Below are 27,662 nucleotides of genomic sequence, written 5' to 3'. Positions count from 1 at the left end.
TCAGAGATGGAAGTTAAGTATACGAGCTCAGTTTTTGCTGGATTCAGTTTTAATCGATTGTGGGAGAGCCAAGAGTTGATTGTAGATAAGTATAGAGAAACTAAAGATAGAGTGTCTGACCAGGATGATTTATATGGGACAAAAAATTGGATGTCGTCTGCATAAATTTTGAACTGAAGATTAAGAGAGGATAGAATGTAGCATAAAGGAAGTAGATATATGTTGAACAGAATAGGAGAAAGAGATGAGCCCTGAGGAACGCCGGAATTAATGATATATGGGGAAGAGCAGTGCTGACTATAATTGACTTGTTGAGGTCGGTTGGAGAGGAAGGATGTAAACCAGTTCAAAACTGTACCTGTGATGCCTATGTTTTGAAGACCTGAAATGAGTATCTGATGATTAATGGTATCGAATGCTGCTGATATATCTAAGAAAACTATAATGTAGTCTGTATATGAGTCGAATGCACGGAAAAAAGTATCAAAAGAGGATAGAAGAAGTGTTTCTGTGGAATGACCTTTTCTAAATCCATGTTGATTAATATGAAGAATATTGTGCTCTGTAAGAAAATCGGTTAACTGATGGAGTACTACAGATTCTATTAGTTTGGCCAGGGAAGTAAGAGATGCTATAGGTCTGTAATTGTTGAGATCAGATGTATCTTTTGCTTTAGCTTTTAAGATTGGTAGTATAGAGGTCTTTTTTAAAGTGTGGGGGAATTCACCTGATTCTAGAGATTGATTAACTAGAAGAGTAAGAAAAGAGCAGGCTTCAAGTTTGAGAGCTATGAAAAAGGCTCCAGAGCATGGATTATAAGGGGAGTTGGAGGGTTTTTGTTTGTTTATAATGGCTAGAATAGAAGTGTCTGAGGTAGGGGTGAATTCTGACCATGATTGACTGGGTACTTCATTTTTTTGAGTGGGATAAGGAAGATTTGAGAATTCAGCAGAAATGTTAAGTACTTTAGTTTCAAAATGTTTAGCGATTTTATTACAGAAGTTGGTATCGACATTTATGAAGTTTTCATTTTGGGAAGAGGTTAAGGTTTTTACTATATTGAATAGTGTATTTGGATTGCCATTGGCTTTGGCAATGATGTTGGCATAGTAGAGTTTTTTTGTTTGATTTATTTCTTTATTATAACGGCGTAGGGTACAGCGATAGTTGTTTTTTAGTTCTGTGGTTTTGTTGTTACGCCATTTACGTTCTAGTTTCCTAAGGAGAGTTTTAAGGGTGTGCAGTGATTTTGTGTACCAGGGAGCGTCTATTTTCTTTTTATTTCTATTTTGTTTGATCTGCTTAAACGGAGCAATTGTATCGAGGGTGGTTGTAATTGTAGTATTCCAAGAGTGTATTGTATCATTTATGTTGGAAAGAACTGTCTATTCACAGTGCTTCCATGACGACAAGTCTGCAAATCTTATGTTCCCTGTACATACCCGGATCAGTCCAGACTGTGGGTTATGCCGCCCTTCCAGCAGATGGAGACAGAGAAAAACTTGAAGGGCACCCTTTCATAACCTGGTGTGCCACCTGCGTCCCTTCAGTATTTCTATGTCTCCAGCAGATGGAGATGGTGCAAACCCTGCAGTCTTGCCCTGATTCTGGGGTTAAGGCGCTTTCCCTTTGAAAAAAAAAAAAAAGACAGGGAAGGAAAGAAACTTTATATAACACAGAATCAAGCAAAAAAAAAAAAAAAGCTAATCAAAGGAGAAACTTCTAAAATCCTCCCAGGGGGTAGGCAGATCCTATGGGATCATCCCCCCTCCCTGGTAGCAGGTTTAGGAGCTGGGATTGGTTATCCCGCGGGGCTTTTGGCAGGTATGGTGCCGGGGGAAAAGATACCGGTGGCCAGTCCCTCTCTCCCTCCATGGCACTGGCCCAATCGAAAAAAAACCCAACAAAAACTCGAGCAGCCTGTTAGCTTTCTCTTCTTACCGGTTGCATTGCTTAGACGTCAGGTGCAGTATCGCCGCATTTTTGCTGAGATTACAGTCTCTCTGCCGAATCCCTTCTGCCACGATCCTCGGTTTCTCCTCCTCCCTTGATGCTGTGGCCATCTTGTTGCTGTGCCTGTTGGGAGTCCTCGTCGAGACTCTCCCGCTCAGGCCTTTGCTCGCGCTGCCTTCCTGGAGGGAAGGAAGCTCTATTTTGACAACGGGGAGCTTGGCAAAGCCCCGAGGTGCAGCAAAAAGATCAGCACCTCAGGAGCCGCGGCCTGATCTGTTCCCTCTTGATGCGAGAACAGCGGCCATTTTAAGCACATTTGCTGAGGCACAAGCAAGAGCTGTGGGGGCAGGGGAGCTTCCTCCAGCCTTATCACCGGTCCCTGCCAGTCCTAGGGATCCCTCTGATACAGATCAGGACAATTTTGACGATGGGCCTGATTCCCCTGATGGGGAAAGGGCCAGCTCTAACGCTTTTTCTTTGGATTTTGTACTCCTTATGCATAAAGCCTTTTTAGCTTTGCAGTCTCAGCAGAGTGGTGCTTTACCTTTGAGACATCCACAGGGGCTGCCCCATAAATTAGCCAAGCACCTTGATCCACCAGCATCCCTGCGGGTCGCTAAATTGCTCGGGTCCTTGCTTTCGGGCGATTCGGCCCTTCCGGAGGGACCGGACAATGCGGCTGCAGACGCACTGGCTTCTGCTCTCTCCTGGCATGGGGTCTGAGAAGGACCTGAGAAACCAGGCTTCTCTGGACGGAGACGACCCGAAGGTGGTCTGGCTGTTTCACAGGGAGGAGTTGGAGCCTCTTATTCCCTCGGTCTTGTCGGAACTCGGAGTGGAACATCCTCATCTGACTCCACCTCAGGATTCAGTAGACCCAGTCCTGGCGGGGTTGCGGGCTCCGACCAAGGCTTTTCCTTTTCATCCCATGCTCCAGCAGCTGATGGCCCGGGAGTGGGGCATTCCGGATGCCGGCTTGCGGGTTGGTTGGGCTATGGATAAACTTTATCCTTTTCCCGAAGAGTCTCTGGATCTCCTGAAGTCTCCCAAGGTAGACGCTTCAATATCGGTGGTTATGAAGCAGACCACAATTCCAGTCGCAGGAGCAGCGGCTCTCAAGGATCTTCAGGATAGGAAACTTGAGGTCCTCCTTAAGCGCATTTTTGAAGTGTCTACCCTAGGTATCCGAGCGGCGGTGTATAGTAGTTACATGCTCCTGGCGAGTCTACGCTGGGTCCAGCAATTGCTAACTTCCAGGGATCTCCCTCCGGGCGAGTCAGAGCAAGCAGAACGCTTGGAAGCCGCGGTGGCATATGGTGCTGATGCATTGTATGACCTTTTATGCATTTCTTCTCGCACTCTGGCTGCGTAACTGATCAGCGGACATTTCGCCCAAAGCTCAGTTAGGGGTTCTTCCGTTCAAAGGTAGGTTTCTCTTCAGTGACGACTTGGAGCAGTTGATAAAGTCCTTGGGCGAAAACAGAGTCCAGAAACTGCTGGAGGACAGACTGAAGCCTTCCAGAGGTTTTCTGTCGACCCGTTCACGTTTTCAGGGTCAGCGTAGGTTTCGTCAGAGCAGACAGCAGCTGGCAAGTCAACGACAGCCTATGACCAGGCCTCAATCCTGGAACACTTCCTTTCGAGGCAGAACCTCTCGTGACGGAGGGCCTACCATGTTCCTTGGCTCCAAGACTTCGCAATGAGATAAGGCCGGCCCGACCTTCGATTCCTCGGGTTGGGGGACGACTATCCCAATTCCACGAGGAATGGGCCAGAATAACCTCCGATCAGTGGGTCCTAAGCATCATAGAACATGGCTACGCTTTGGAATTTGCTCGGCCGCTCCAAGATTTTTTTATGGTCTCCCCCTGTGGAGTGTGGGCCAAGGTGCAGATCGTCTGACAGACCCTCGACCGCCTGTTATCTCGCAGGGCAGTAAAGCATAGTAGTTACATGCAGGGCATGTAAAAGCATGTCCCTCCGGAGCACTGGAAGATGGGCCAATACTCCATCTACTTTGTAGCCCAAAAAAAGGAAGGATCCTTCCGGCCTATTTTGGACCTAAAAAAGGTAAATAAGGCTCTGAAGATACCGCATTTCCTCATGGAGACACTGCTCGGTTATCGCGGTGGTCCACAAAGACGAGTTCTTAGCATCCCTGGATCTAATGGAAGCATACTTGCACATACCCATTCGCGAGGATCATCAGGAATTTCTTTGATTCATGATCTTGGAGATGCATTTCCAGTTCTGCGCTCTGCCGTTCGGTCTGGCTACGGCCCCCCACACATTCACCAAAGTCATGGTGGTGGTAGCAGCAGCCCTGAGGAGGCAAGGGCTTCTAATTCATCCCTACCTGGATGACTGGCTCATCAGGGCGAAGTCGAGGGATCTCAGCCTAGAAGCCATCAGCAAGGTGGTCAGTCTCCTGGATTTGCTCGGCTGGGTGATCGATCAAGCCAAAATCAACTTTTTCCCTTCTCAGACAATGGACTCTCTGGGGGCCCGATTTGATACCAGTTTTGGGAAAGTATTTCTTCCACCGGATCAAATTGATGGAGCGCTTGTTGTTGCTCCCGCTCCCCAAAGCATGGGACTATCTACAGGTCCTCTGCTCCATGGCATCCACTTTGGAGGTGGTTCCCTGGGCTTTTGCTCATATGAGACCATTACAACGAGCGTTGCTTTCCTTCTGGGACCCAAGTCGGAGGAGTTCCAGTTCCCTCTACCGATCACCGATCACGCCAGGTCTAGTCTTGGGTGGTGGCTTTGCCCGCACAGCCTGACTCGCGGTGTAGACCTCGAAGTCCCAAAGTGGGTAGTAGTGACCACGGATGCCAGTCTCTCTGGCTGGGGAGCTGTCTGTCAGTCCCGCTCAGTTCAGGGCCGCTGGTCAGAAGAGGAGTCCAGCTGTTCGATCAATCGCCTGGAAATCAAAGCGGTTCGGCTGGCTTTGTGGCACTTTCTCCCGTTGATACACAATCAGGTAGTCCAAGTTCTGTCTGACAATGTGGCGCCGGCCGTATGGCCATTTTGCAATACGGCAACACGATTCGAGTGCAGGAGGTCGTTCCCGGACCCCTGCTGGACTTTTGGCAAGTCTTGTGGGGGTCAGGAGGCCCCCCCAAGCTGGCCAAAAGTCCCTGGGGGTCCAGCGGGGGTCCGGCAGCGATCTCCTACGCTCGTGACGTCGGCCCGTGGCCCGAGAGTGGAAGATCACACCGGGACCCCCCACTGGACCCCAGGTAATTTAAGACATTTTGGGGGGGTTCGGGAGGGTGGGGGATTTATTTTAAAGGGTCGGGGTGGGTTTTAGGGTTGTTTTAGTGTGCCGGTTTTCCCGCCCTCCCCCTTCCCCCGATTTACGATTTTTGACGATAAATCGGGGGAATTCCTATTATATATCGCCTCTAACGATTTTTGACGATTTAAAATATATCGGACGATATTTTAAATCGTCAAAAAACGATTCACATCCCTAACATCTAATGGAAGCTGGTTTGAAGACCAGTTCCATTAGAGTTCATCTGAGTGCAATTGGCGCATACTACCATGGTATAGATGGTACGCCTATCTCTGTACAGCCTATAGTTGTAAATTTCATGAGCGGTGTGCTTCAGTTGAAGCCTTCCCTAAGGCCTCCTGCTGTGTCTTGTGATCTCAACATGGTGTTAGCTCACCTGATGAAAGCTCCCTTTAAGCGATTGTGTTCCTGTGCCCCGAAGTATCTGACCTGTAAGATCATAGTTTTGGTGGCAGTCACTTTAGCATGCAGGCTGAGGTCTTCACGATAATCTATATAGGGTGATGTCAGCAAGCCTTTGTCTCTGTCTTCTGGTTGAGAAGAATAAATCCATGAGTCTTGACTGATCTGGCTAGATTTGAGTGAAATAAATTATCAGGTAAGAATTAATTTCTCCTCCTTTTCAATATTTGGTGCCACTCCTGTGGAATATCTTGCTTTTGAAGGTACGGCGTTAAACAACTTTAAAATTTAGGGAACTTGTGAAAACTTGGATATTTATGCAGGTTTTCAGTTAGTATTCTGTCACCTTTTATTTTCAATGACAGTGCTGGCATTCTTTTCTGATTAGTGATTAATTTTTTGAATTTCTCTGGATTTTGCATTATTTAAAAGATTTGTAAACTGCTCATAATCTACTGCTTTTACTTCTGCTTAATGGTTTTTTACTTTTATATTGGGGGTTGTATTGTTTTATTTTTATTGTACAGTTTTGATTTTATGGAAAATCAGTGTATAAAAATAAATTTTCCTTTTACCTTGGTCATTTTATGTTTGTTTTTTTTTCCTTTTCAGAATGTAGGAAGGTAACTAAGAAAAAATTCATATCACCTGGGAGCAAACCTTTGACTTCTCCATCTACTGACAGCCCTTCCAAGTCCAGGGGAAAGTGGGGAGCTGCCCGGCCTCTAGGGGGAAAAGATATTCTGAAGGCATCACAGAAAGCTGAAGAGCAGGAACCAGGTGCAAAATTGGAGGAGGAGGAGGAGGAAGAGAAGATGCCAGGCATGACACAAAAACAGAGGGAGACTGAAAAACTTGAGGGCACAACACAGAACACAGATAACAAGGAGAACATAAAAAGGGCTGAGTTAGGCAGAAGGAAGAAGGAGTCGAGGAAAACTGAAAAGGTTTGTTCTGTTTAGGTGCCTTTATGTGGTAACTCCTGCTTTTATAACACAAATAGAAATTAAGACCCTACACCCTCTGCATGTTTTAGCAGGAGGATGATCTCAGTGGCTGGAAAGGAAGTAGTTTAGTAAACACAATTTATTAAAATATGGTTTACAGTAAAATGTGTAATGGATAGATGGTAAGCATTATTGTTTTGTATGCTTCTGAAATACTGTTAATTATTTTATCATCACTGCACAGCTGTGACTAAGGCAGGAACATGGGGCATAGTATAGTAAGATTTTAGTTTCCCAGAGCGGCTGTGTTTAAATGAGCTGGAGGGATGACTGCATAAAAAGGAATGTGCCTGGGTGTCTTTGTTGCTACCCCAAAGCAATTGTTTTTAGCCAGGCTATGTGTTACTCACTAGTTCTTTTCCTTTATAGGAAAAGTGTTACATCACAGACTTGCAGTACCAGGAGCTGTTCCAGTGTGTGTTGCAGAAGTCCTTAGAAGAATGCCTGGGTGAGTTCATGAAACCAGGTGGTAATTACTGGAGAACCCACTTGTAGGGAGATCCTTTAATTCATGGCTGGACTTTTTTCTTCTTTAGCAAAAACCAATTCCCTGTACGTACCAGGATCAGTCCAGGACACCTGGGTTGTGACTCCGCACCAGTAGATGGAGACAGACTAAAACTTGTGGGCGGAGCATATATGCCCCTGTGCCAGTCACAGCCCCTCAGTCTTACTCTGTCTCCAGTAGGTGGTGCAGGTCCGGTCACAGCCCTGTCGGGCCTGATTCTGGTTCTTAGTCAGGTTCGCTTTTTGGTGTTTTGTTTTTGTGTTTTCTATTAGACCTTGGTTTTACTGTAAATTGGGGTTTTTTGTTTAATTTGGTTACTTTAGTCCCGGTTGCCCTACCTCCCTGGGGAGTTGTGAGGTCCTGAGGGGACTACCCTCCCCAGGTTGAGGCCGCTGCTAGGGTTGAGGACCCGGCTGGGCTAGTAGCAGCGTCAGGGGTGACACCGGGGAGCCCGGTTCACTCACCCCTGCAGGACATAGGGCTTTTCAGCACCTGGGACAGCGGTTTTTTTTTCTTATTAAAAAAAAAAAAAAAAAGTGTTTTTACTTTTGTTTTCAGTCGGCTCTCCGTTCCTTGGCGTTGCGCTCCGTTCCGCTCGAGGGGGGGCGTCTTCGGCAGGGGGGAGGTCGCCGATTTTCGCTGCGTTGAATTTTTGTTTTTATTCAGCGTCCCTCAGTGCTTTTCGGCGCGTCTTTGGTTTCCCGCGGTTTTTGCAATGCCGCGCGGCTCGCAGTGCAGGGCCTGCGACTCGGCGCGCGCGCGTCTCTCCCGGGACGGCCTTTGCTCGGCCTGCGTCCCGGGAGACGAGGGATCGTCGGCGGCTTCTCGGGGGGCCCGTTCCCGGGTCGCGTGATCGCCGTCGCAAGGGGGGGGTCCCCCTGATAGGCCTCCTGACCTGTTCCCGGTCAGCGCGGGAGTGGCGGCCATTTTGTCTACCGGCCGGGTAGTTTCGCGGGAAACGGTGGGGGCCTCTGTTTTACCTCCTACGCTTTCCCCGCAGCGGGGTGCGGCGGTGGAGGTCCCTTCAGAGGGGCCCCAGTCCCGGGGGCATTCGGAAAGCGACGCAACGGATTCGGGCGAGTTTTCTGAAGATTTGGCGCTTTTGCTGCGCAAAGTTCTCCGTGATAAGCGCAGCAAGCGCAGACGGGGGGACGCCTCGGGTTCAAGGGTCCACCGGTCCCCGCCGCAGAAGAAGATGGCAAGGAGGGTGGCGAAGACCACCCAGAGCGCGGCCCGGGGCAAACTGCTTCTCCGAGGGGTGCCGTAGGACTCGGATTCCGAAGATACCTCCAGGGCGGACACAGAGGCCTCCGAGGAGCCCCTGCCGGGGGCCGGGACGGCAGCAGCAGATGGCTCGGCGCAGCCCAGTACAGGTAAAGGAGCGCAGGCCGTCGACGGGGATGACCCCAAGGTGGTGCGTCTGTTCCGCAGAGAGGAACTGTCGCCACTCATTCCGGCCATTCTCCAGGAGCTGGGGATTGAGGCTCCTCCGGTGGTGGTCCGCCAGGAGGCAAATATGGATCCTGTTCTGCTTGGGCTCACAGGGCCGGCGGTCGTTTTTCATTTTTTCATCCACGGATATCCTCTTCAAGGAATGGGATACTCCGGAGTTAGGTCTGAAGGTCAGCAAGGCCATGGACAAACTTTACCCTTTGCCGAAGGACGCGCTAGAGCTCCTCCGACTCCCAAGGGTGGATTCGGCAGTGTCAGCTGTCACGAAGAGGTCTACCATCCCGGTCACGGGAGCGACAGCCCTCCGGGATATTCAAGACCGTAAGTTGGAGGTTCAACTCAAAAGAATTTTGAGGTTTTTGCCCTAGGGGTGCGTGCCGCCAGTTGCACAAATTTTGCTATGAGTGCTAGTCTGCGCTGGGCTCAAGTCCTGCAGGCGAATGCGGGTCTCTCTTCAGAGGAGGCTTCCCAAGCAGACAGATTGGAGGCGGCCATTGCCTATGGCGCTGATGCACTCCATGATCTTTTGCGCACCTCAGCTAGGTCCATGGTGGCAGCGGTGTCGGCACGTCGTCTCCTTTGGCTGCGCAATTGGGCAGCGGATGGCTCTTCCAGGGCTCACCTCGGGGCTTTGCCTTTTAAGGGGACATTGCTGTTCGGCAAGGAGTTGGACGATTTGATGGTTTCCCCGTGGGGGAGAACCGAGCGTTTAAGCTGCCGGAGGATAGGACCCGGTCGAGATCTTCCTTTTCAGGCAGAGCCCGGTTCAGGGCACCCAGGAAGTCTAGGCCGCAAAGATCCTCTGGACCCTCGTATAGGCCGTCTTCCTCTCGGAACACCCAGTGGCAGCAGTCCTTTCGGGGCAAACGTTTTGGCCGGCAAGGAGGGGCCCCGTCGGGTGCGGGGTCCAAGCCTTCGCAATGAAGTTCGGCCGGCCCATCCCTCGTCGCGTCCTCGGCACGCTGTTCCAAACGTGGGGGCGCGTCTATCCTTATTCCTCGAGGAATGGGCCAGCGTGACGTCGGATCAATGGGTCCTCGACGTGATAAAACATGGCTACGAGTTAGATTTTGCTCGCATCCCAACGGACAAATTCCTGGTCTCACCCTGCAAGGATCCCAAGAAGAAGGCGGCGGTGCTAGATACCATCCAAAGACTAGAAAGACTGGGAGCCATCTCGCCGGTTCCGGCCGCTCAGTACGGCAAGGGCCGTACTCCATTTACTTCATAGTCCCCAAGAAAGACGGCACTTTCCGCCCAATTCTGGATCTGAAAGGAGTCAACAGATGCCTTCGAGTCCCTCACTTCAAAATGGAGACCATTCGGTCAGTGATCGCGTCAGTGCGTCCCGGCGAATTCCTGGCGTCCCTAGATCTCACAGAAGCATACCTTCATGTAGGAATTCAACCAGCGTTTCAGCGGTTTCTGAGGTTTGGCATTCTGGGCAGGCACTTCCAGTTCCGGGCGCTTCCGTTCGGCCTGGCGACAGCGCCTCGGACATTCACGAAAGTGATGGTGGTCGTGGCGGCGCAGTTGCGGCGGGAAGGCCTGCTGGTTCACCCTTACCTCGACGAGTGGCTGATCCGGGCGAAGTCTCAAAGTCTGTGTCGGCAGGCGGTGGCCAGGGTGTTACAGCTCTTGCAGTCCCTGGGCTGGGTGGTCAACTTCAACAAGAGTCATCTCGAACCCTCTCAGTCCTTGGAATATCTTGGAGCCCTGTTCGACACGAAGCGAGGCAGTGTGATTCTCTCGCAGGAACGGATATGCAAACTGCAGTCTCAGGTGCTACGTCTTTTGTCGCTACACAGGCCACGAGTCTGCGATTACCTGACGGTTCTGGGGTCTATGGCATCCACGCTGGCGTTAGTCCCTTGGGCGTTCGCTCATCTATGGCCGCTGCAGTCCTCATTGCTTTCCCGCTGGAAACCGGTTTCCGAGGATTTCTATCTACCTCTACCTCTCGAGGGGCAGGCGCGATCCAGCCTGAGCTGGAAGTCGGTTCAGGGTCTGTGGTCAGAGTCGCAGACCCGGTGGTCTATCAACCGGCTGGAGACCAGAGCGGTCCGTCTGGCGCTGCAAGCTTTTCTACCCCTCGTGCGCGGACAGGCGGTCCGGGTATTGTCGGACAACGCTACCACCGTGGCTTACATCAATCGCCAGGGAGGGACAAGAAGTCCTCTAGTGGCGGAGGAGGCGCGGCTCTTGATGCTCTGGGCAGAACGGCATCTCAGCCATCTCGCGGCTTCCCACATAGTGGGAGTCGACAACGTCCAGGCGGATTTTCTCAGTCGTCACCGCTTGGATCCCGGAGAGTGGGAGTTGGAGGACGAGGCGTTTCTCTTCATTCGCCGGACTTGGGGAACGCCCCACATGGATCTGATGGCCACCTGGCACGACGCGAAGGCTCCGCGATTTTACAGTCGACGTCGCGAAAGGGGAGCAGAAGGAGTCGACGCGTTGGTGCTTCCCTGGCCGGTGGATGTGCTTCTGTATGTGTTCCCACCGTGGCCCATGATCGGAAAGATCCTACGGCGCATAGAATTGCATCCATCCAATGTGATCATGGTGGCGCCGGAGTGGCCACGCCGTCCGTGGTTTGCGGACCTGGTCCAGCTGTCGGTGGCCGCACCCCTTCGTCTACAGGGATTCCCGGGGCTCCTTCGTCAGGGCCCCGTCTGTTTGGAGGATGCGGCTCACTTTTGTCTCGCGGCATGGCTTTTGAGAGGTATCGGTTGAAGAGAAAAGGCTACTCGGATGCGGTCGTTGCTACGTTGCTGAGATCCAGAAAACAGTCTACGTCCCTAGCTTATGTTCGGGTCTGGGTAGTTTTTGAGGAATGGTGCATGGAGCGGGGCCTAGACCCCACTTCCGCTTCTATTCCCGATATTCTGGCTTTTCTCCAGGCGGGGCTCGCCAAAGGTTTAGCGTGTAATTCCCTTCGGGTTCAAGTGGCGGCGCTTGGCTGTTTGCGTGGTAAGGTCTCTCTGGCTCTCCACCCGGATATCTCCCGTTTTCTTAGGGGGGCTAAGCACCTCCATCCTCCGTTGCGGCCCCCTTGCCCATCTTGGAACCTCAACTGGGTACTCTCAGCCTTATGCTCAGTGCCGTTTGAGCCCCTGAAACGTTCTACGCTCAAGGATCTCACCTTGAAGACCGTATTCCTAGTGGCGATGGCATCGGCCCGTCGTGTCTCAGAATTACAGGCGTTGTCCTGTAGGGAGACCTTCTTGCGCATCTCCGATTCGGGGGTCTCCTTGCGGACGGTTCCCTCCTTCCTTCCTAAGGTCGTGTCGTCGTTCCATTTGAATCAGTCAATTGAACTTCCCGCTTTCTCGGTTGCGGAGTCTTCGGACCCGAAAACAAAAGACTTGAGAAAACTAGATGTGCGGAGGTCCCTGCTTCGCTATCTGGAGGTTACTAATCCGTTTCGGGTGACGGATCATCTGTTTGTGTTAACTTCGGGTCCAAAGAAAGGTGCTGCGGCGTCCCGCACGACAATTGCCCGTTGGCTCGAAGGAAGCCATTGGTTCTGCGTACATTCTGCGCGGAAAATCGCCGCCGGTGGGTCTTCGGGCTCATTCGACACGGTCTCACACTGCGTCTTGGGCGGAATCTTCTCAGGTGTCGCCTCAAGAGATTTTCAGGGCGGCTACCTGGAAGTCGTTGCATACCTTTTTTAAACATTACCGGTTGGATGTTCAGGCTACTGAAGCTAGGGGTTTTGGAGAGAGGGTACTCCGAGCGGGACTCTCTGCTTCCCACCCTCGGTAAGTTAGCTCTGGTACATCCCAGGTGTCCTGGACTGATCCTGGTACGTACAGGGAAAGGAAAATTAGTTTCTTACCTGATAATTTTCGTTCCTGTAGTACCAAGGATCAGTCCAGGATCCCGCCCGCAGTGTTGCGCTATAGTAACGAAGAGTCCGCTCATTATTGTGTTTTTTTTTTCAGTACGCTGATCCTTGTTTATTCGCTCTCCCGGTTGGGGAGTCTGGTTCCTGTAGGGGTGTTGGTTTTCTTTTCCCTACCAAGTTGTATGGTTAGCTATGGTTGCCTTTTGGCTTTTGTCTACTTTGACATTACGTATGACTGAGGGGCTGTGACTGGCACAGGGGCATATATGCTCCGCCCACAAGTTTTAGTCTGTCTCCATCTACTGGTGCGGAGTCACAACCCAGGTGTCCTGGACTGATCCTTGGTACTACAGGAACGAAAATTATCAGGTAAGAAACTAATTTTCCTATACCAACTGCATGGAATAAAGTAACACATGTTTATAAAAGTTATATGTATTTTTTCCTGTTTATCCTTCCCCCTTTACCTCCTAGAGATTTCCTTTCTTTCTTCCTTAACAGAAGGTTTTTTTCCCAGAGGTTTTGAAATCTGCCATTATTAGACCTATCCTAAAAAAGCCCAATCTTAACCCAGATCTTCTGAGTAGCTACAGACCAATATCAAATTTATCCTTTCTATCAAAAATAATTGAGAAAATTGTCCACAAACAATTGGTGGAACACCTAGAAACCAACCATATACTGTAACCAAATCAATTCGGCTTCCGTCAACATCTGAACACCGAAACTCTACTGATTTCTCTGACTGACACCGTGTTAAAAGGTTTTGATACTGGCCAAAAATATATATTAGTACTACTTGATTTGTCGGCCGCTTTTGACACGATGAATCATGATATTTTACTAACAAGATTGATCGAAATTGGATTATCCAGCAATACTATCAGTTGGTTTGCCGCTTTCCTCCAACAGAGATCATTTCAAGTCAAGATTGGTAACATTGTATCTGACAAAGTTGAACTGAAAACTGGTGTACCTCGAGGTTTGGCATTGTCCGCTACCTTATTCATTCCCTGTACGTACCCGGATCAGTGCAGACCCTGGGTTGTGCATCCTGCTCAGCAGATGGAGACAGACTAAAACTGAAAAGGCATCCCATAATAGGATAGAACCTCCTCTGTTCCCTTCAGTATTTGTCTGTCTCCAGCAGATGCAGGCAGCTGAACCCCTGGTTCCCCTTCTCATCTCCTTATCTTTTCTCTGTGGGGTTTTTTTTCTTTACGGATCAAGCAAGTATTTCCTGGGGGCCCGATTCGATACCAGTTTCGGGAAACTGGTATCGATCGAATAACCAAATAACCAAATCGAACCGGATCGAATAACCAAATCGAATAACCGATCGAATAACCGGATCGAATAACCAAATTGATGGAGCAGGTTTGGCGCTTGTTGTTGCTCCTGCTCCCCAAAGCATGGGACTATCTACAGGTCCTCTGCTCCATGGCATCCACTTTGGAGGTGGTTCCCTGGGCTTTTGCTCATATGAGACCATTACAATGAGCGTTGCTTTCCTTCTGGGACCCCAAGTCTAAATTTTATAATTATTTGACAGTTTTCTGACTTTTGACTAGGAGACAGTTTCTGTCTCCTCGCTCTGCTGGGGGTCCAGGGGGGCTGGGCCTTTTGAAATTACTTCAGCCTGGACTTCCATTCCTGGTGACCTTTGGGGTGAAACTGGTGGTCCAGTCCCTCCCCCTTTTTCACTAGCGGTACCACTTGGGTTCGGCATTTCTGCATTTATTTTCTGAGGAAAAAAAAATTTCAAAGTTAAAAGCAGAAACAGAGGTATTACTTGATTTATTTCAAGCCTTGCCCTTTTTATTTCAGCACCATGGTCAGATCCAGAAAGTGAGCAAGTTCAGTCTCTGCCTCTGCTTGTTTTCAGCACAGCTCCTAATGGATCAGCTGTTTTTAATTCTTCAGTGAAACATTCTTCTCAGCTGATGCCGGGCTCAAATCTTTGTACTGCCTGTGGAGAGCCTGTCACGAGGCTCTCCCGAACAGGCTTGTGCTCTGGCTGTATACTCGGCGGAGAGGATCCCTCCTCAGCGCCTTTAACTACAGAGTCCTGTGGCGCCAATTCCCACTCTCCGGGATCCAGATGATGACAACTGAGGAAGTCCGCCTGAACATTGTCGACTCCGGCAATGTGAGACGCCGCTATGTTGCTGAGGTTGCACTCCGCCCAGGCTATCAGAAGCTGCGTCTCCTCCGCCACTAGTGGACTTCTCGTCCACCCCTGACGGTTTATGTACGACACCGTGGTGGCATTGTCCGACAACACTCGAACCGCCTTCCCCCGCACAAGCGGCAGAAAGGACTGCAGTGCCAGGCGTACCGCCCTGGTCTCTAAGCGATTGATGGACCACTGAGTCTGAGCCAAAGGCCACTTGCCCTGCACTGCCTTGCCCTGGCAGACTGCTCCCCAACCGGAGAGACTGGCATCCATGATCACCACCGTCCAGTCGGGCACTAGCAGGGACACTCCACAAGCCAAGTGGTCCACTTCGAGCCACCAGGGGAGGCTGGCCCGCGCCTGGGCCGTGAGCGGAAGTGGTAGATGAAACTCTTCGGCACTGGCTTCCAGCGGGAAAGCAACGCTGATTGCAAAGGACGCAGATGAGCAAACGCCCAGGGGACCAAAGCAAGTGTTGACGCCATAGAACCCAAAACCGTCAGATAATCGGAGACCCGATGAAGCCGAAGAGACAACAAGCGGTGCACCTGACTCTGAAGCTTGAGGACCCTGTCCCTGGACAGAAAAACCTTGCCCCTCTTCGTATCGAACAGGGCCCCCAAATACTCCAGAGACTGGGTGGGTACCAGATGACTCTTGCTGAAATTGACTACCCAACCCAGAGATTGCAAGAGAGCGAGTACTCTGTTGACTGCCTGACGGCACCGAACCTCGGACTTGGCTCGTATCAACCAATCGTCCAAGTAGGGGTGTACCAGGAACCCCTCTCTGCGAAGCTGAGCCGCCACCACCACCTTCGTGAATGTCCGGGGAGCCTTGACCAGCCCGAAGGGGAGGGCCCTGAACTGATAATGCCTGCCCAGGATACAGAACCTGAGGAACCGGTGGTAGGACGGCCGGATGCCGATATGGAGGTACGCCTCTGTGAGGTCCAAGGAGGCCAGGTATTCGCCGGGACGGACCGAGGCAATCACTGACCGAATGGTCTCCATTTTGAAGCGTGGAATGCGAAGGCATCTGTTTACCCCCTTCAGATCCAAAATTGGCCTTGAGGTGCCATCCTTCTTTGGCACAATGAAGTAAATGGAATAGCGACCTTGGCCTCGCTGCTCGGGCGGCACGGGGGAAATTGCCCCCAAGGCCTGCAGGCGTTGAAGGGTTCCCCGTACTGCAGCGCGCTTTATGGGGCACTTGCATGGCGACACCAGGAACTTGTCTGTCGGAGTCCGTGCAAAATCTAACATGTAACCGTGATTTATCACGCTGAGGACCCACTGGTCCGACGTTATCTTGGCCCATTCCTCGGAGAACAACTGCAGCCGAGCTCCCACATTTGGGACGAACGACTGGAGCTGAAGCGAGGGATGGACCGACCGCATCTCATTGGGAGGCCTTGGACCCCGTGCCCCCTGGGGCTCCCCCCTGACGGCCGAACAGTTTCCCTCGAAAGGACTGAGGCCATGAAGACGACCGGGAGGACCCCGAACGATAGGAAGGACCGGCGGACCTCTGCGGACGTGACCTCCTGCTGCCACGGAAACGGGATCGGCTGGCAAAGTAGGATCAGGCCCTAGACCTATCCTCAGGCAGTCTGAAAGCCCTATTCTCACCAAGGGACAACATCAACTCATCTAACTCCTTGCCAAACAATAACTTCCCCTTAAACGGCAGCGCCCCAAGGTGAGCCTTGGATGACCCATCCGCCGCCCAATTTCGGAGCCAGAGGAGTCGACGGGCCGAAACTGCCGAGACCATGGATCTGGCCGAGGTACGAAGAAGGTTGTGGAGAGCATCTGCACTATACGCTATTGCCGCCTCCAGCCGATCTGCCTGCTTGGCCTCCTCTTCCGAGAGGTCTGCATTAGCCTGAAGGACCTGAGCCCAGCGCAGGCTGGCCCGCATGGCGAAGTTACTACAGATGGCTGCACGGACCCCCAACGCTGAAACTTCGAAAATCTTCTTCAGCTGTACCTCCAGCTTCCTGTCCTGTATGTCTTTGAGAGCCGTGGCTCCCGTAACAGGAATCGTCGACCTCTTCGTCAAGGCGGACACCGCCGCGTCCACCTTCGGTAGTCGGAGAAGTTCCAGCGCATCTTCAGGTAACGGGTAGAGCCTATCCATAGCCTTGCTCACCTTTAGGCCCAGCTCCGGAGTGTCCCACTCCTGGAACAAGATGTCCGAAGCCGTAAAGAGAAACGGGAAAGCTACCGCACAAGCTATTTTAGCCAAAAGATATTCATTCAAAAATTGGAAGAGGGATCCAACAGGATAATGCATAAGCATTGGCAAGCTAAATGTAAGACATTGATAAGACAGGCTAAGAGAATTTGAAAAGAAGTTGACCCTAGAGGCAAAAACTCAAAGTAAAAACTTTTTAAAATATATCCGAAGCAGAAAGCCTGTGAGGGAGTCAGTTGGACCGTTAGATGATTGAGGGGTTAAAGGGTCAATTAGAGAAGATAGTACCATTGCGGAAAGATTAAATGATTTCTTTGCTTCGGTGTTTACTGAAGAGGATGTTAGGGAGATACCCGTACCGGAGAAGGTTTTCATGGGTAACGATTCAGATGGACTGAACTAAATCACAGTGAACCTAGAAGATGTGGTAGGCCTGATTGACAAACTGAAGAGTAGTAAATACCTGGACTGGATGGTATACACCCCAGGGTTCTGAAGGAACTTAAAAATGAAATTTCAGACCTATTAGTAAAAATTGGTAACCTATCATTAAAATCATCCATTGTATCTGAAGACTGGAGGGTGGCTAATGTAACCCTAATATTTAAAAAGGGCTCCAGGGGCGATCCGGTAAACTACAAACCAGTTAGCCTGACTTCAGTGCCAGGAAAAATAGTGGAAAGTGATCTAAATATCAAAATCACAGAACATATAGAAAGACATGGTTTAATGGAACAAAGACAGCATTGGGCGGATTTTAAGAGCCCTGCTCGCGTAAATCCGCCTGGATTTACGCGAGCAGGGCCTTGCGCGCCGGTGCGCCTATTTTACATAGGCCTGCCGGCGCGCGCAGAGCCCCGGGACTCGCGTAAGTCCCGGGGTTTTCCGAGGGGGCGTGTCAGGGGCGGGGCCGATCGGCGCGGCATTTTCAGGGCGGGATGTGGCGTTTTGGGGGTGGGCCCGGGGGCGTGATTTCAGCCAGGGGCGGTCCGGGGGCGTGGCCGCGCCCTCCGGAACTGCCCCCGGGTCGCGTCTAGGCGAGCCAGCGGCCCGCTGGCGCGCGGGGATTTACTTCTCCCTCCGGGAGGCGTAAATCCCCCAACAAAGGTAGGGGGGGGGTTTAGACAGGGCCGGGGGGTGGGTTAGGTAGAGGAAGGGAGGGGAAGGTGAGGGGAGGGCGATAGCGAATTCCCTCCGAGGCCACTCAAGAAAGAGATCTAGGCGTCATAGTGGATAGCACATTGAAATAATCAGTTCAGTAAAAAAAGCAAACAGAATGTTGGGAATTATTAGAAAGGGAATGGTGAATAAAACGGAAAATGTCATAATGCCTCTATATCGCTCCATGGTGAAGACCATACCTTAAATACTGTGTACAATTCTGGTCGCCGCATCTCAAAAAAGATATAGTTGCGATGGAGAAGGTTCAGCGAAGAGCGACCAAAATGATAAAGGGAATGGAACAGCTCTCCTGTGAAGAAAGACTAAAGAGGTTAGGACTTTTCAGCTTGGAGAAGAGACGGCTTAGGGGGGGAAATGGACCCAGTTTTGTTGGGCCTCAGAGGACCAGCAGTGTCTTTCCTTTTCCACTTTTCGGCGTCGGATCTCCTGTTCTGAGAATGGGACACTCCGGATTTGGGGCTGAAGGTTAGCAAGGCCATGGATAGACTGTATCCTCTCCCGGAGGATGCCTTGGAGCTTCTTCGCCTCCCTAGAGTGGATGCAGCGGTCTCGGCCGTAACTAAGAGGTCTACGATTCCAGTCACTGGGGCTACGGCTCTGAAGGATGTTCAGGACAGGAAATTGGAGCTCCAGCTTAAGAAAGTCTTTGAAGTTTCTGCGTTGGGGGTCCATGCAGCGATTTGTAGTAATTTTGCTTTGCGTGCGGGCCTGCGCTGGGCACAGTCTAATGCCGATCTCTCAGAAGAGGAAGCCACTCAGGCAAATCGTTTGGAGGCAGTGATTGCTTACAGCGCGGATGCGCTGTATGATCTCCTGCGTACGTCGGCCAGATCTATGGTCTCGGTGGTGGCTGCGCGCCGTCTCCTTTGGCTTCGGAATTGGGCGGCGGATGGTTCTTCTAAAGCTCATCTTGGTTCCCTTCCGTTCAAAGGAAAGTTATTGTTTGGCAAACAGTTGGATGATCTGATGCTATCCCTGGGTGAGAACAAGGCGTTCAAGCTTCCTGAGGACAGGCCTCGGCCTCGGAACTCCTTTTCCAACAGGTCCCGGTACCGGGGTAACAGGAAGTCTTGCCCGGCAAGGTCTGCCAGGTCTTCTTACCGTTCTAGCTCGTCTAGGCAACTGTCTTGGTCGCAGTCCTTTCGTGGCAGGCGATTTGGAAAGCAAGGTGGCCCTCCATGGGTGTCGGGACTAAATCTTCCCAATGAAATTCGTGCGGTCCATTCCTCGAGTCAGGTTCCTCCACCGGTGCCAAATGTGGGGACCAGGTTGACACTCTTTGTCGAGGAATGGACCAAGATCACATCGGACCAGTGGGTCCTCGCTGTGATAAGTCACGGTTACGCTTTAGATTTTGTACGGACTCCTTCAGACAAGTTCATCATTTCGCCTTGCAAGCACCGGGAAAAGCGAGTAGCTGTGTAGGGCACCCTGCAGCGCCTGCAAGACTTGGGGGCGATAGTTCCCGTACCTCCCGAACAACAGCGCAAAGGCCAATACTCCATTTACTTCATAGTCCCCAAAAAGGAGGGGACTTTCCGGCCAATCCTAGACTTGAAGAAGGTCAACAGGTGTCTTCGGATTCCGCGCTTCAAAATGGAGACGATTCGGTCTGTTGTCGCGTCTGTTCGTCCAGGTGAATTCTTGGCCTCTCTGGATCTCACGGAGGCATATCTCCATATAGGCATTCAGCCTTTTTACCAGAGGTTCCTCAGGTTCTGCATCTTGGGCAGGCACTATCAGTTCAGAGCTCTTCCTTTCAGCCTTGCTACCGCTCCTCGCATGTTCACCAAGGTGATGGTGGTGGTGGTGGCGCATCTCCGGAGGGAGGGCTTCCTGGTGCACCCCTACTTGGACGATTGGCTGATTCAGGCGAAGTCCGAGGTGCAGTGTCGGACGGCGGTCAGCAGAGTCCTCCAGCTCCTGCGGTCTCTCGGCTGGGTGGTCAACCTGGCCAAGAGTCGGTTGACTCCTTCTCAGTCCTTGGAGTTTCTAGGAGCGCTGTTCGACACGAAGCAAGGGAAGGTGTTTCTCACCAAGGAACGAGTGATCAAGCTGCAGAGTCAGGTGAGACACCTAATGGCCCTACAGATGCCTCTGGTATGGGACTATCTGAAGGTTCTGGGCTCCATGGCGTCCACGCTAGCTTTGGTTCCTTGGGCATTCGCTCATCTGCGTCCTTTGCAATCAGCCTTGCTGTCCCGCTGGAAGCCGGCGTCCGAACAGTTTCATCTTCCGCTGCCACTTACGGCCTCGGCACGGGACAGTCTCCACTGGTGGCTGATATCGGATCATCTCACGTGTGGAGTGTCGCTGATAATGCTCGACTGGACGGTAGTCATCACTGATGCCAGTCTGTCCGGCTGGGGGGCGGTCTGTCTTGGTCATTCGGTACAGGGACAGTGGTCCAGAGCACAATCTCAGTGGTCCATCAATCGCTTGGAAACCAGGGCGGTGTTCCTGGCGCTGCAATCCTTCCTTCTGCTGATCCGGGGAAGAGCAGTCAGAGTCTTGTCGGGCAATGCAACTACAGTGGCATACATCAATCGCCAGGGCGGGACAAAGAGTCAGCTAGTGGCGACGGAGGTCCGACAGTTGATGTGCTGGGCGGAGCGGAATCTCAGCAACCTTGCAGCATCCCACATCGCCGGGGTAGACAATATTCAGGCAGATTTTCTCAGTCGACATCATCTAGATCCCGGAGAATGGGAGCTAGCGGAGGAAGTGTTTCGCCTAATCTGCGTAAGGTGGGGCATGCCACACATGGATCTGATGGCGACCTTTCGGAACGCGAAGGCCCCGCGCTTCTGCAGCCGGCGAAGAGAGAGAGGAGCCGAAGGGGTCGATGCGCTAGTGCTCCCCTGGCCCACAAATGTGTTACTGTATGTGTTCCCTCCTTGGCCCTTGATTGGCAAGGTCCTCAGATGCATAGAAAGGCATCCGACGGATGTGATCCTGGTGGCGCCGGAGTGACCTCGTCGTCCGTGGTTCGCGGATCTCCTTCACTTAACAGTGGAACCGCCCCTTCGTTTTCGGGTGTCCACGGCTCTGCTGCGTCAGGGCCCTGTCTGTTTGGAGGACGAGGATCACTTCTGTCTCGCGGCATGGCGTTTGAAAGGCAACGTTTGAAGAAGAAAGGGTATTCTGAGGAGGTGGTGGCCACGCTGTTAAGGTCTCGGAAGCAGACTACGTCCTTGGCCTACGTTCGGGTCTGGGCGGTATTTGAGGACTGGTGTAAGGGGCGTAGGGTGGATCCCACCGGAGCCTCGGTGGCCGATGTCCTAGCCTTTCTGCAGTCAGGTCTCTCTAAAGGTCTCTCTTGCAGTACCCTCCGGGTTCAGGTGGCGGCTCTTGGGTTTCTCAGAGGTAAGGTGCACGGGGTGGCTTTGGCTTTGCATCCAGACGTAGCCCGGTTTCTACGCGGGGCTAAGCATTTACGTCCCCCGTTGCGCTATCCTTGTCCATCCTGGAATCTGAATTGGGTGCTTTCGGCCTTATGTTCGCCGCCTTTTGAGCCTCTTAAGCGGGTGACGCTGAAAGATCTCACTCTAAAAGTGGTGTTTCTCGTAGCGATCACTTCGGCCAGGCGAGTATCGGAATTGCAGGCTCTGTCGTGCACGGAACCGTTCCTACGGATCTCAGATTCAGGGGTGTCTCTGAGGACAGTCCCATCCTTTTTGCCGAAGGTGTTGTCCGCTTTCCACTTGAACCAGTCGATCGAGCTTCCCTCGTTCCCAGAGGTAGAGAGGGGAGGATCCTAGGGCAAGAGATTTAAGGAAATTGGATGTTCGCAGGGTTCTATTGCGGTACCTGGAGGTTACGAATCCCTTCTGCATCTCGGACCATCTCTTTGTACTCTGTGCGGGTCGCAAGAGGGGAGGTGCGGCGTCAAAGACCTCGATTGCTCGATGGCTCAAGGAAGCCATTGCGTCTGCATATGTTCTGCGGGGCAAACCTGTTCCCGAGGGTCTCCGGGCCCACTCTACAAGGTCTCACCCCGCTTCTTGGGCGGAGTCTTCGCAGGTGTCGCCCCAGGAAATTTGTAGGGCGGCTACTTGGAAGTCGTTGCATACTTTTGCACGGCATTACCATTTGGATGTTCAAGCCTCGGCGTCGGGTGGCTTTGGTGAGGGAGTGCTCCGAGCGAGCCTCTCTGGTTCCCACCCACAATAAGTTGGCTCTGGTACATCCCAGGTGTCTGGACTGATCTGGGTACGTACAGGGAAAGGAAAATTAGTTTCTTACCTGATAATTTTCGTTCCTGTAGTACCACGGATCAGTCCAGGGACCCGCCCGTATCTGCTGTGTGTTCGAAGTAACGGAGAGTCCACTCGTAGATTTCTTGATTGCTGTGTTATGTTATTATCGTTCGCTCCTTTGGTTCTGGGGGCTTCTGTTCCAGTTGGAGTTGATTTTCGCCTATTAGGCGATCTATATGAAGTATAGTTAGCTAGTAAGAAAATGCCATACTGGGTCAGACCAAGGGTCCATCAAGCCCAGCATCCTGTTTCCAACAGTGGCCAATCCAGGCCATAAGAACCTGGCAAGTACCCAAAAACTAAGTCTATTCCATGTTACCATTGCTAATGGCAGTGGCTATTCTCTAAGTGAACTTAATAGCAGGTAATGGACTTCTCCTCCAAGAACTTGTCCAATCCTTTTTTAAACACAGCTATACTAACTGCACTAACCACATCCTCTGGCAACAAATTCCAGAGTTTAATTGTGAGTTGAGTAAAAAAGAACTTTCTCCGATTAGTTTTAAATGTGCCCCATGCTAACTTCATGGAGTGCCCCCTAGTCTTTCTACTATCCGAAAGAGTAAATAACCGATTCACATCTACCCGTTCTAGACCTCTCATGATTTTAAATACCTCTATCATATCCCCCCTCAGTCGTCTCTTCTCCAAGCTGAAAAGTCCTAACCTCTTTGTCTTTCCTCATAGGGGAGTTGTTCCATTCCCCCTTATCATTTTGGTAGCCCTTCTCTTTGACATTACGTAAGCCTGAGAGGCTGTTGGGGGGCACCCTGCTATATATGGCGGAGCCTGACAGGTCTTGCTCTGTCTCCATCTGCTGGTGTGGAGGATATGATAAGAGGTGTTTAAAATCATGATAGGTCTAGAACGGGTAGATGTGAATCGTTTATTTACTCTTTCAGATAATAGAAAGACTAGGGGGCATTCCATGAAGTTAGCATGTGGCACATTTAAAACTAATCAGAGAAAGTTCTTTTTCACTCAACGCACAATTAAACTCTGGAATTTGTTGTCAGAGGATGTGGTTAGTGCAATTTGTGTAGCTGTGTTTAAAAAAGGATTGGATAAGTTCTTGGAGAAGTCCATTACCTGCCATTAATTAAGTTGACTTAGAAAATAGTCACCGTTATTACTAGCAACAGAAACATGGAATAGACTTAGTTTTTGGGTACTTGCCAGGTTCTTATGGCCTGGATTGGCCACTGTTGGAAACAGGATGCTGGGCTTGATGGACCCTTGGTCTGACCCAGTATGGAATGTTCTTATGTTCTTACAATTGTGCGGTGGCTGAAGGAAGTGATCGAGTTGACTTGCTTTTTCGTTTAAGAATTTTAGGATATACACTTTTATTGTATTATACCATTACACTTTTATTGTACTGTATTATTATACTTTTATTGTAAACCACCATGATTGTATTCTTAAGAATGATGGTATATAAATACATTTTGAAATATTTCTAAAGGGTGCCTGCTGCTGGGGGATTTAGTGGTGCACTTGATGCATTTTCAGGTGACTTCCTGAGCTACGTCACAACAGGCGTCTCCACATGAAATTTGCTGGGCAGCCTCTGGAAAGTCATTGCAGGCTTTTGCTAGGCATTATCACTTGGATGAGGGGGTCTGGCTTCCATGTGCTTTAGTTAGTGTTCTACGAGTGGAACTTTCCAGGTCCCACCCAAGTTAAGGGGAGCTTAGGTACATCCCAGGAGACTGGACTGATCTGGGTACGTACAGGGAAAGGAAAATTGGTTCTTACCTGCTAATTTTCGTTCCGGTAGTACCACAGATCAATGCAGAGACCCACCTATTTACTGGGGGGGAAGAGTCCGCTGCTCATATTGTTGCTTTGTATATGGTGTGAGTTGTTGGAGGTTTTTTCCTGTCGATAGCAGGGCTGAATTAGCCATGCTGTCTGGGAGCATCGATACGACCAGAGTAGGCGGAGCTTCCATCAGATAGTGTCAGAGTTTTTAACTCTGTGCGTCTGCGCGGTCATCTTCCCGTGCGAATCTGTTTCTCTTCTCAGTCTCTTTTTTTTCCGCAAGCTGATAGCACATGGGGTTCCCTCTCTCTCTCTCTCTCCTCATCAGATTTTTTGCAGTTTTTTCTCAAGATTTTTTTCGGGCAGTATGGTGCCTAAACCCTCCGGGTTTAAGTACTGCCAATGTGGCAAAATTATGTCCATCACAGATGGACTTTCCTTCCGGGCCTAGACAATGTCACAGCGGATCGCTTAAGCAGGGTATTCCATCCACACGAATGGACTCTGAATTGAGAAGTAGCCCTCACAATCTTCCAACAATGGGGTTTCCCGACGATCGACCTCTTTGCCACACAAAGGAATCGTCAAACGGAAAGCTTTTGCTCAATCTATCCCAGCAGTCTCCGATACATTCCAGATGCCTTCCTCATTCCGTGGACAAGGGAGCCTTCTGTACGCCTACCCTCCCATTCTGCTCATCTCCAGGACAATTCAAAAATGCATTCAGGACGTAGCGGACTTGATCCTCATAGCCCCGGCAGGGCCAAGACAACCTTGGTATGCATATCTCATGCGTCTCTCCATATGCCCTCCGATTCCACTGGGAAATCACCCATGCCTATTGACTCAGGAAGGAGGCACCCTCCTCCACCCGATGCATCACTCCCTCCATCTGACAGCATGGAGATTGAAAGGACTGTATTAAACCACTTAGTCCTCCCTTCATATTTAGAAGGTATATTAATTGCCGCTAGAAAACAGTCTACTAGACGTAACTATGCAGGAAAATGGCGCTGCTATGCAAACTGGTGTGTACCTTGTTAACTAGATCCTGAAGGAAGGGATCTTGGTCCACCCATACCTGGACGACTGGTTGATTCGCGCAAAGTCTCGAGAAGACTGCGAGAGGTCGGTTCGCTTGGTGAGGTTCATGTCGCTGGGGTGGGTGATCTATGTCCAGAAGAGCCACTTGGAGCCCACCCAAGAGCTGATTTACCTGGGAGCACGGTTCGATACCTTGAAGGGAAGAGTTTTTCTAGCACCCGACTGTGTGACGAAGTTACAAGCTCAGGTCCATTCCTTGCTCTGGAGAAGCAAGCCCACAATGTGGCATCATCTTCAGGTCCTGGGATCCATGGCGTCCACCTTGGACTTGGTACCCTGGGCGTTCGCTCACTTACGTCCATTACAACGTGCGCTTTTGTCTTGGTGGAGTCCGGTATCGTAACAGTTTCACCTGCCGATGCCATTGCTTCAGGAACCCAGAGCCAGCCTGTCGCCAGTCTGGAACGAGGAGTGGATTTTGGCACGCCGAATTGGCTAATTTCCACCGATGCCAGCCTCTCGCGGTGGGGGGCGGTGTGTGCGGAGAGGTCCGCACATGGACAGTGGTCGGCGACAGAAAGATCTTGGTCCATCAATCGTCTCGAGACAAGAGCGGTGCATCTGGCCTTACAGGCCGTCTTACCCTGGATTCAGGGCAGGATGGTTCAAGTTTTCTCCGACAATGCGATGACAGTGGTGTACATCAACCGGCAAGGCGGGATGCGAAGCCCCGCGGTGGTGCTGGAGGCACGGCTTCTATTCGCCTGGGTGGAACGTCATCTCGGGGGCATTACCGCCTCTCATGTCGCAGGAGTGGAGAATGTGCAGGCGGATTTTCTCAGCAGACAGCAACTTGACCCAGGCAAGTGGGAGCTATCTGCCAAGGCGTGGATCCACATTTGCGTCAGATGGGGAGTTCCTCAATTGGACCTGATGGCGACATGGGCGAATGTGAAGACGGGACGCTTCTTCAGCCGTTGACAAGAGCAGGGCTCAGTGGGCATCGCTCTCATATGTCACTGGCCCACTGGAATCCTCCTGTATGCCTTTCTGCCTTGGCCTCTCATAGGTCAGCTTCTGCGCCGCATAGAACTTCACCCAGGGCTAGTGGTCTTTGTGGCTCCGGAATAGCCACGTCGTTCGTGGATCTCGGATCTCGTGCGTCTGGCTCTCGAGGGACCACTACAGCTGGCCCATCTGCTCCGTCAGGGTCCCATATTTTTGGTTTGGGAGGATCACTTCTCTCTTGCGGCGTTTTCGCTTGAAGGGCTATTCCGAACAGGTCATTTCCATTTTCCTCCAGGCGCGACGTCCAGCCACCTCCATGGCTTATGTGAGAGTCTGGAAGCTCTTTGAGTTATGGTGTTGTCAGCGGGACTGAGATCCCTTGGCCGATATCCCTTGGGTTCTTGACTTCCTGCAGCAGGACCTCGCCAAGGGGTTGGTTTCAATTCCATTCGGCTGCAGGTTGCGGCACTAGGTGCTTTGCAGGGAAGGTTCTACGGTTGTTTGCTTGCAGCACACCCAGATATTGCTCGTTTTCTCAAGGGGGTCAAGCATTTACAACCGCCCGTCCACTCTGTGTGCCTGGCGTGGAGCTTGAATTTAGTTCTGCGGGTGTTATGTGGTGCCCCGTTAGAGCCTATCTGCAGGCCTTCTCTGAAGGAGTTGACATTGAAGACGGTGTTCTTGGTGGCTATTTGCTTGGCTCCTTGGATTTCAGAATTACAGGCGTTGTCGTGTCAGGACCCCTTTCTAAGGATTCACAATGATCGAGTGTATTTGCGCACGGTTCCATCCTTCGTGCCTAAGGTGGTTTTGGCCTTTCATGTAAATTAAACGGTGGAACTACCAGGGTTTCCACATTGGTCTAGGGACTCTGCTCAGGACAGAGACCTTCATCTTTTGGATGTGCAACGCGCTCTATTGCGTTATCTGGAGATTACCAATGACTTCTGCCGTTCTGATCACTTGTTCATTCTCTTTGGGGGCCCAAAGAAAGGGGATAAAGCGTCTAAGGCGACCATATCTCGTTGGCTTAAGGAAACTGTTTGCTCGTCTTATATTGCCCGTGGCTGTCAAGTTCCTGAGGGTTTTCGGGCCCATTCCCCTAGGGCCCAGGCTACTTCATGGGCAGAGTGTCATCTCCTGTCACCTCAGGAGATCTGTAGGGCGGCAGTGTGGTCGTCTATTCACACTTTCACTAAGCATTACCGATTGGACGTCAAGGCGATTGATGACTCGTCATTTGGTGAGAGTGTCCTGCGTGTGGGTCTTTCGGGTTCCCACCCAGTTTAGGGTGGCTTGGGTACATCCCACTTCTCTGGACTGATCCTGGTACATATAGGGAAAAGAAAATTGGTTCTTACCTGCTAATTTTCGTTCCTATAGTACCAAGGATCAGTCCAGAGGCCCACCCCTTACTTCAGATGCCAAAAGACTGTGTTAGCTAGCGTTTGCCTATATATTTTTCACGAAGCTCCTTTTTGGCAGAAAGGTTGATGGAACAGTTATGCGCAGTTGGTTTCGTTGGGTTTTGTTTAGAGTGAAGGGGTAGTC

At 51.0% G+C, this 27,662-nt stretch overlaps 1 protein-coding gene across 7 annotated transcripts in view; it reads left to right on the top strand.

Moving 5' to 3' along the window:
• The window catches only part of ZCWPW1 (zinc finger CW-type and PWWP domain containing 1), a 251,709-nt gene that overhangs the window by 17,530 nt on the left and 206,517 nt on the right, over positions 1–27,662 (top strand). For 6 of the 7 annotated variants that reach the window (XR_003853018.1, XM_029580560.1, XM_029580562.1 and 3 more), the window contains exons 3-4: positions 6,272–6,606; positions 7,036–7,114. Coding sequence is in view for 5 of the 7 variants with exons in the window: in XM_029580560.1 (XP_029436420.1) it covers positions 6,272–6,606; positions 7,036–7,114 (414 nt within the window). In the remaining 2 variants the exon portion in view is untranslated. Of the gene's footprint in view, positions 1–6,271; positions 6,607–7,035; positions 7,115–27,662 lie in introns of those variants that run through there. The other variant, XM_029580565.1, reaches the window with a different exon arrangement.

The sequence above is a fragment of the Rhinatrema bivittatum genome, chromosome 16 (assembly GCF_901001135.1).
Source record: "Rhinatrema bivittatum chromosome 16, aRhiBiv1.1, whole genome shotgun sequence".
NCBI classification, from domain to species: Eukaryota; Metazoa; Chordata; class Amphibia; order Gymnophiona; family Rhinatrematidae; genus Rhinatrema; species Rhinatrema bivittatum.
The sequence above is the reverse complement of the archived record's forward strand: the minus strand, read 5'-3'. Positions and strand labels throughout refer to the sequence as shown.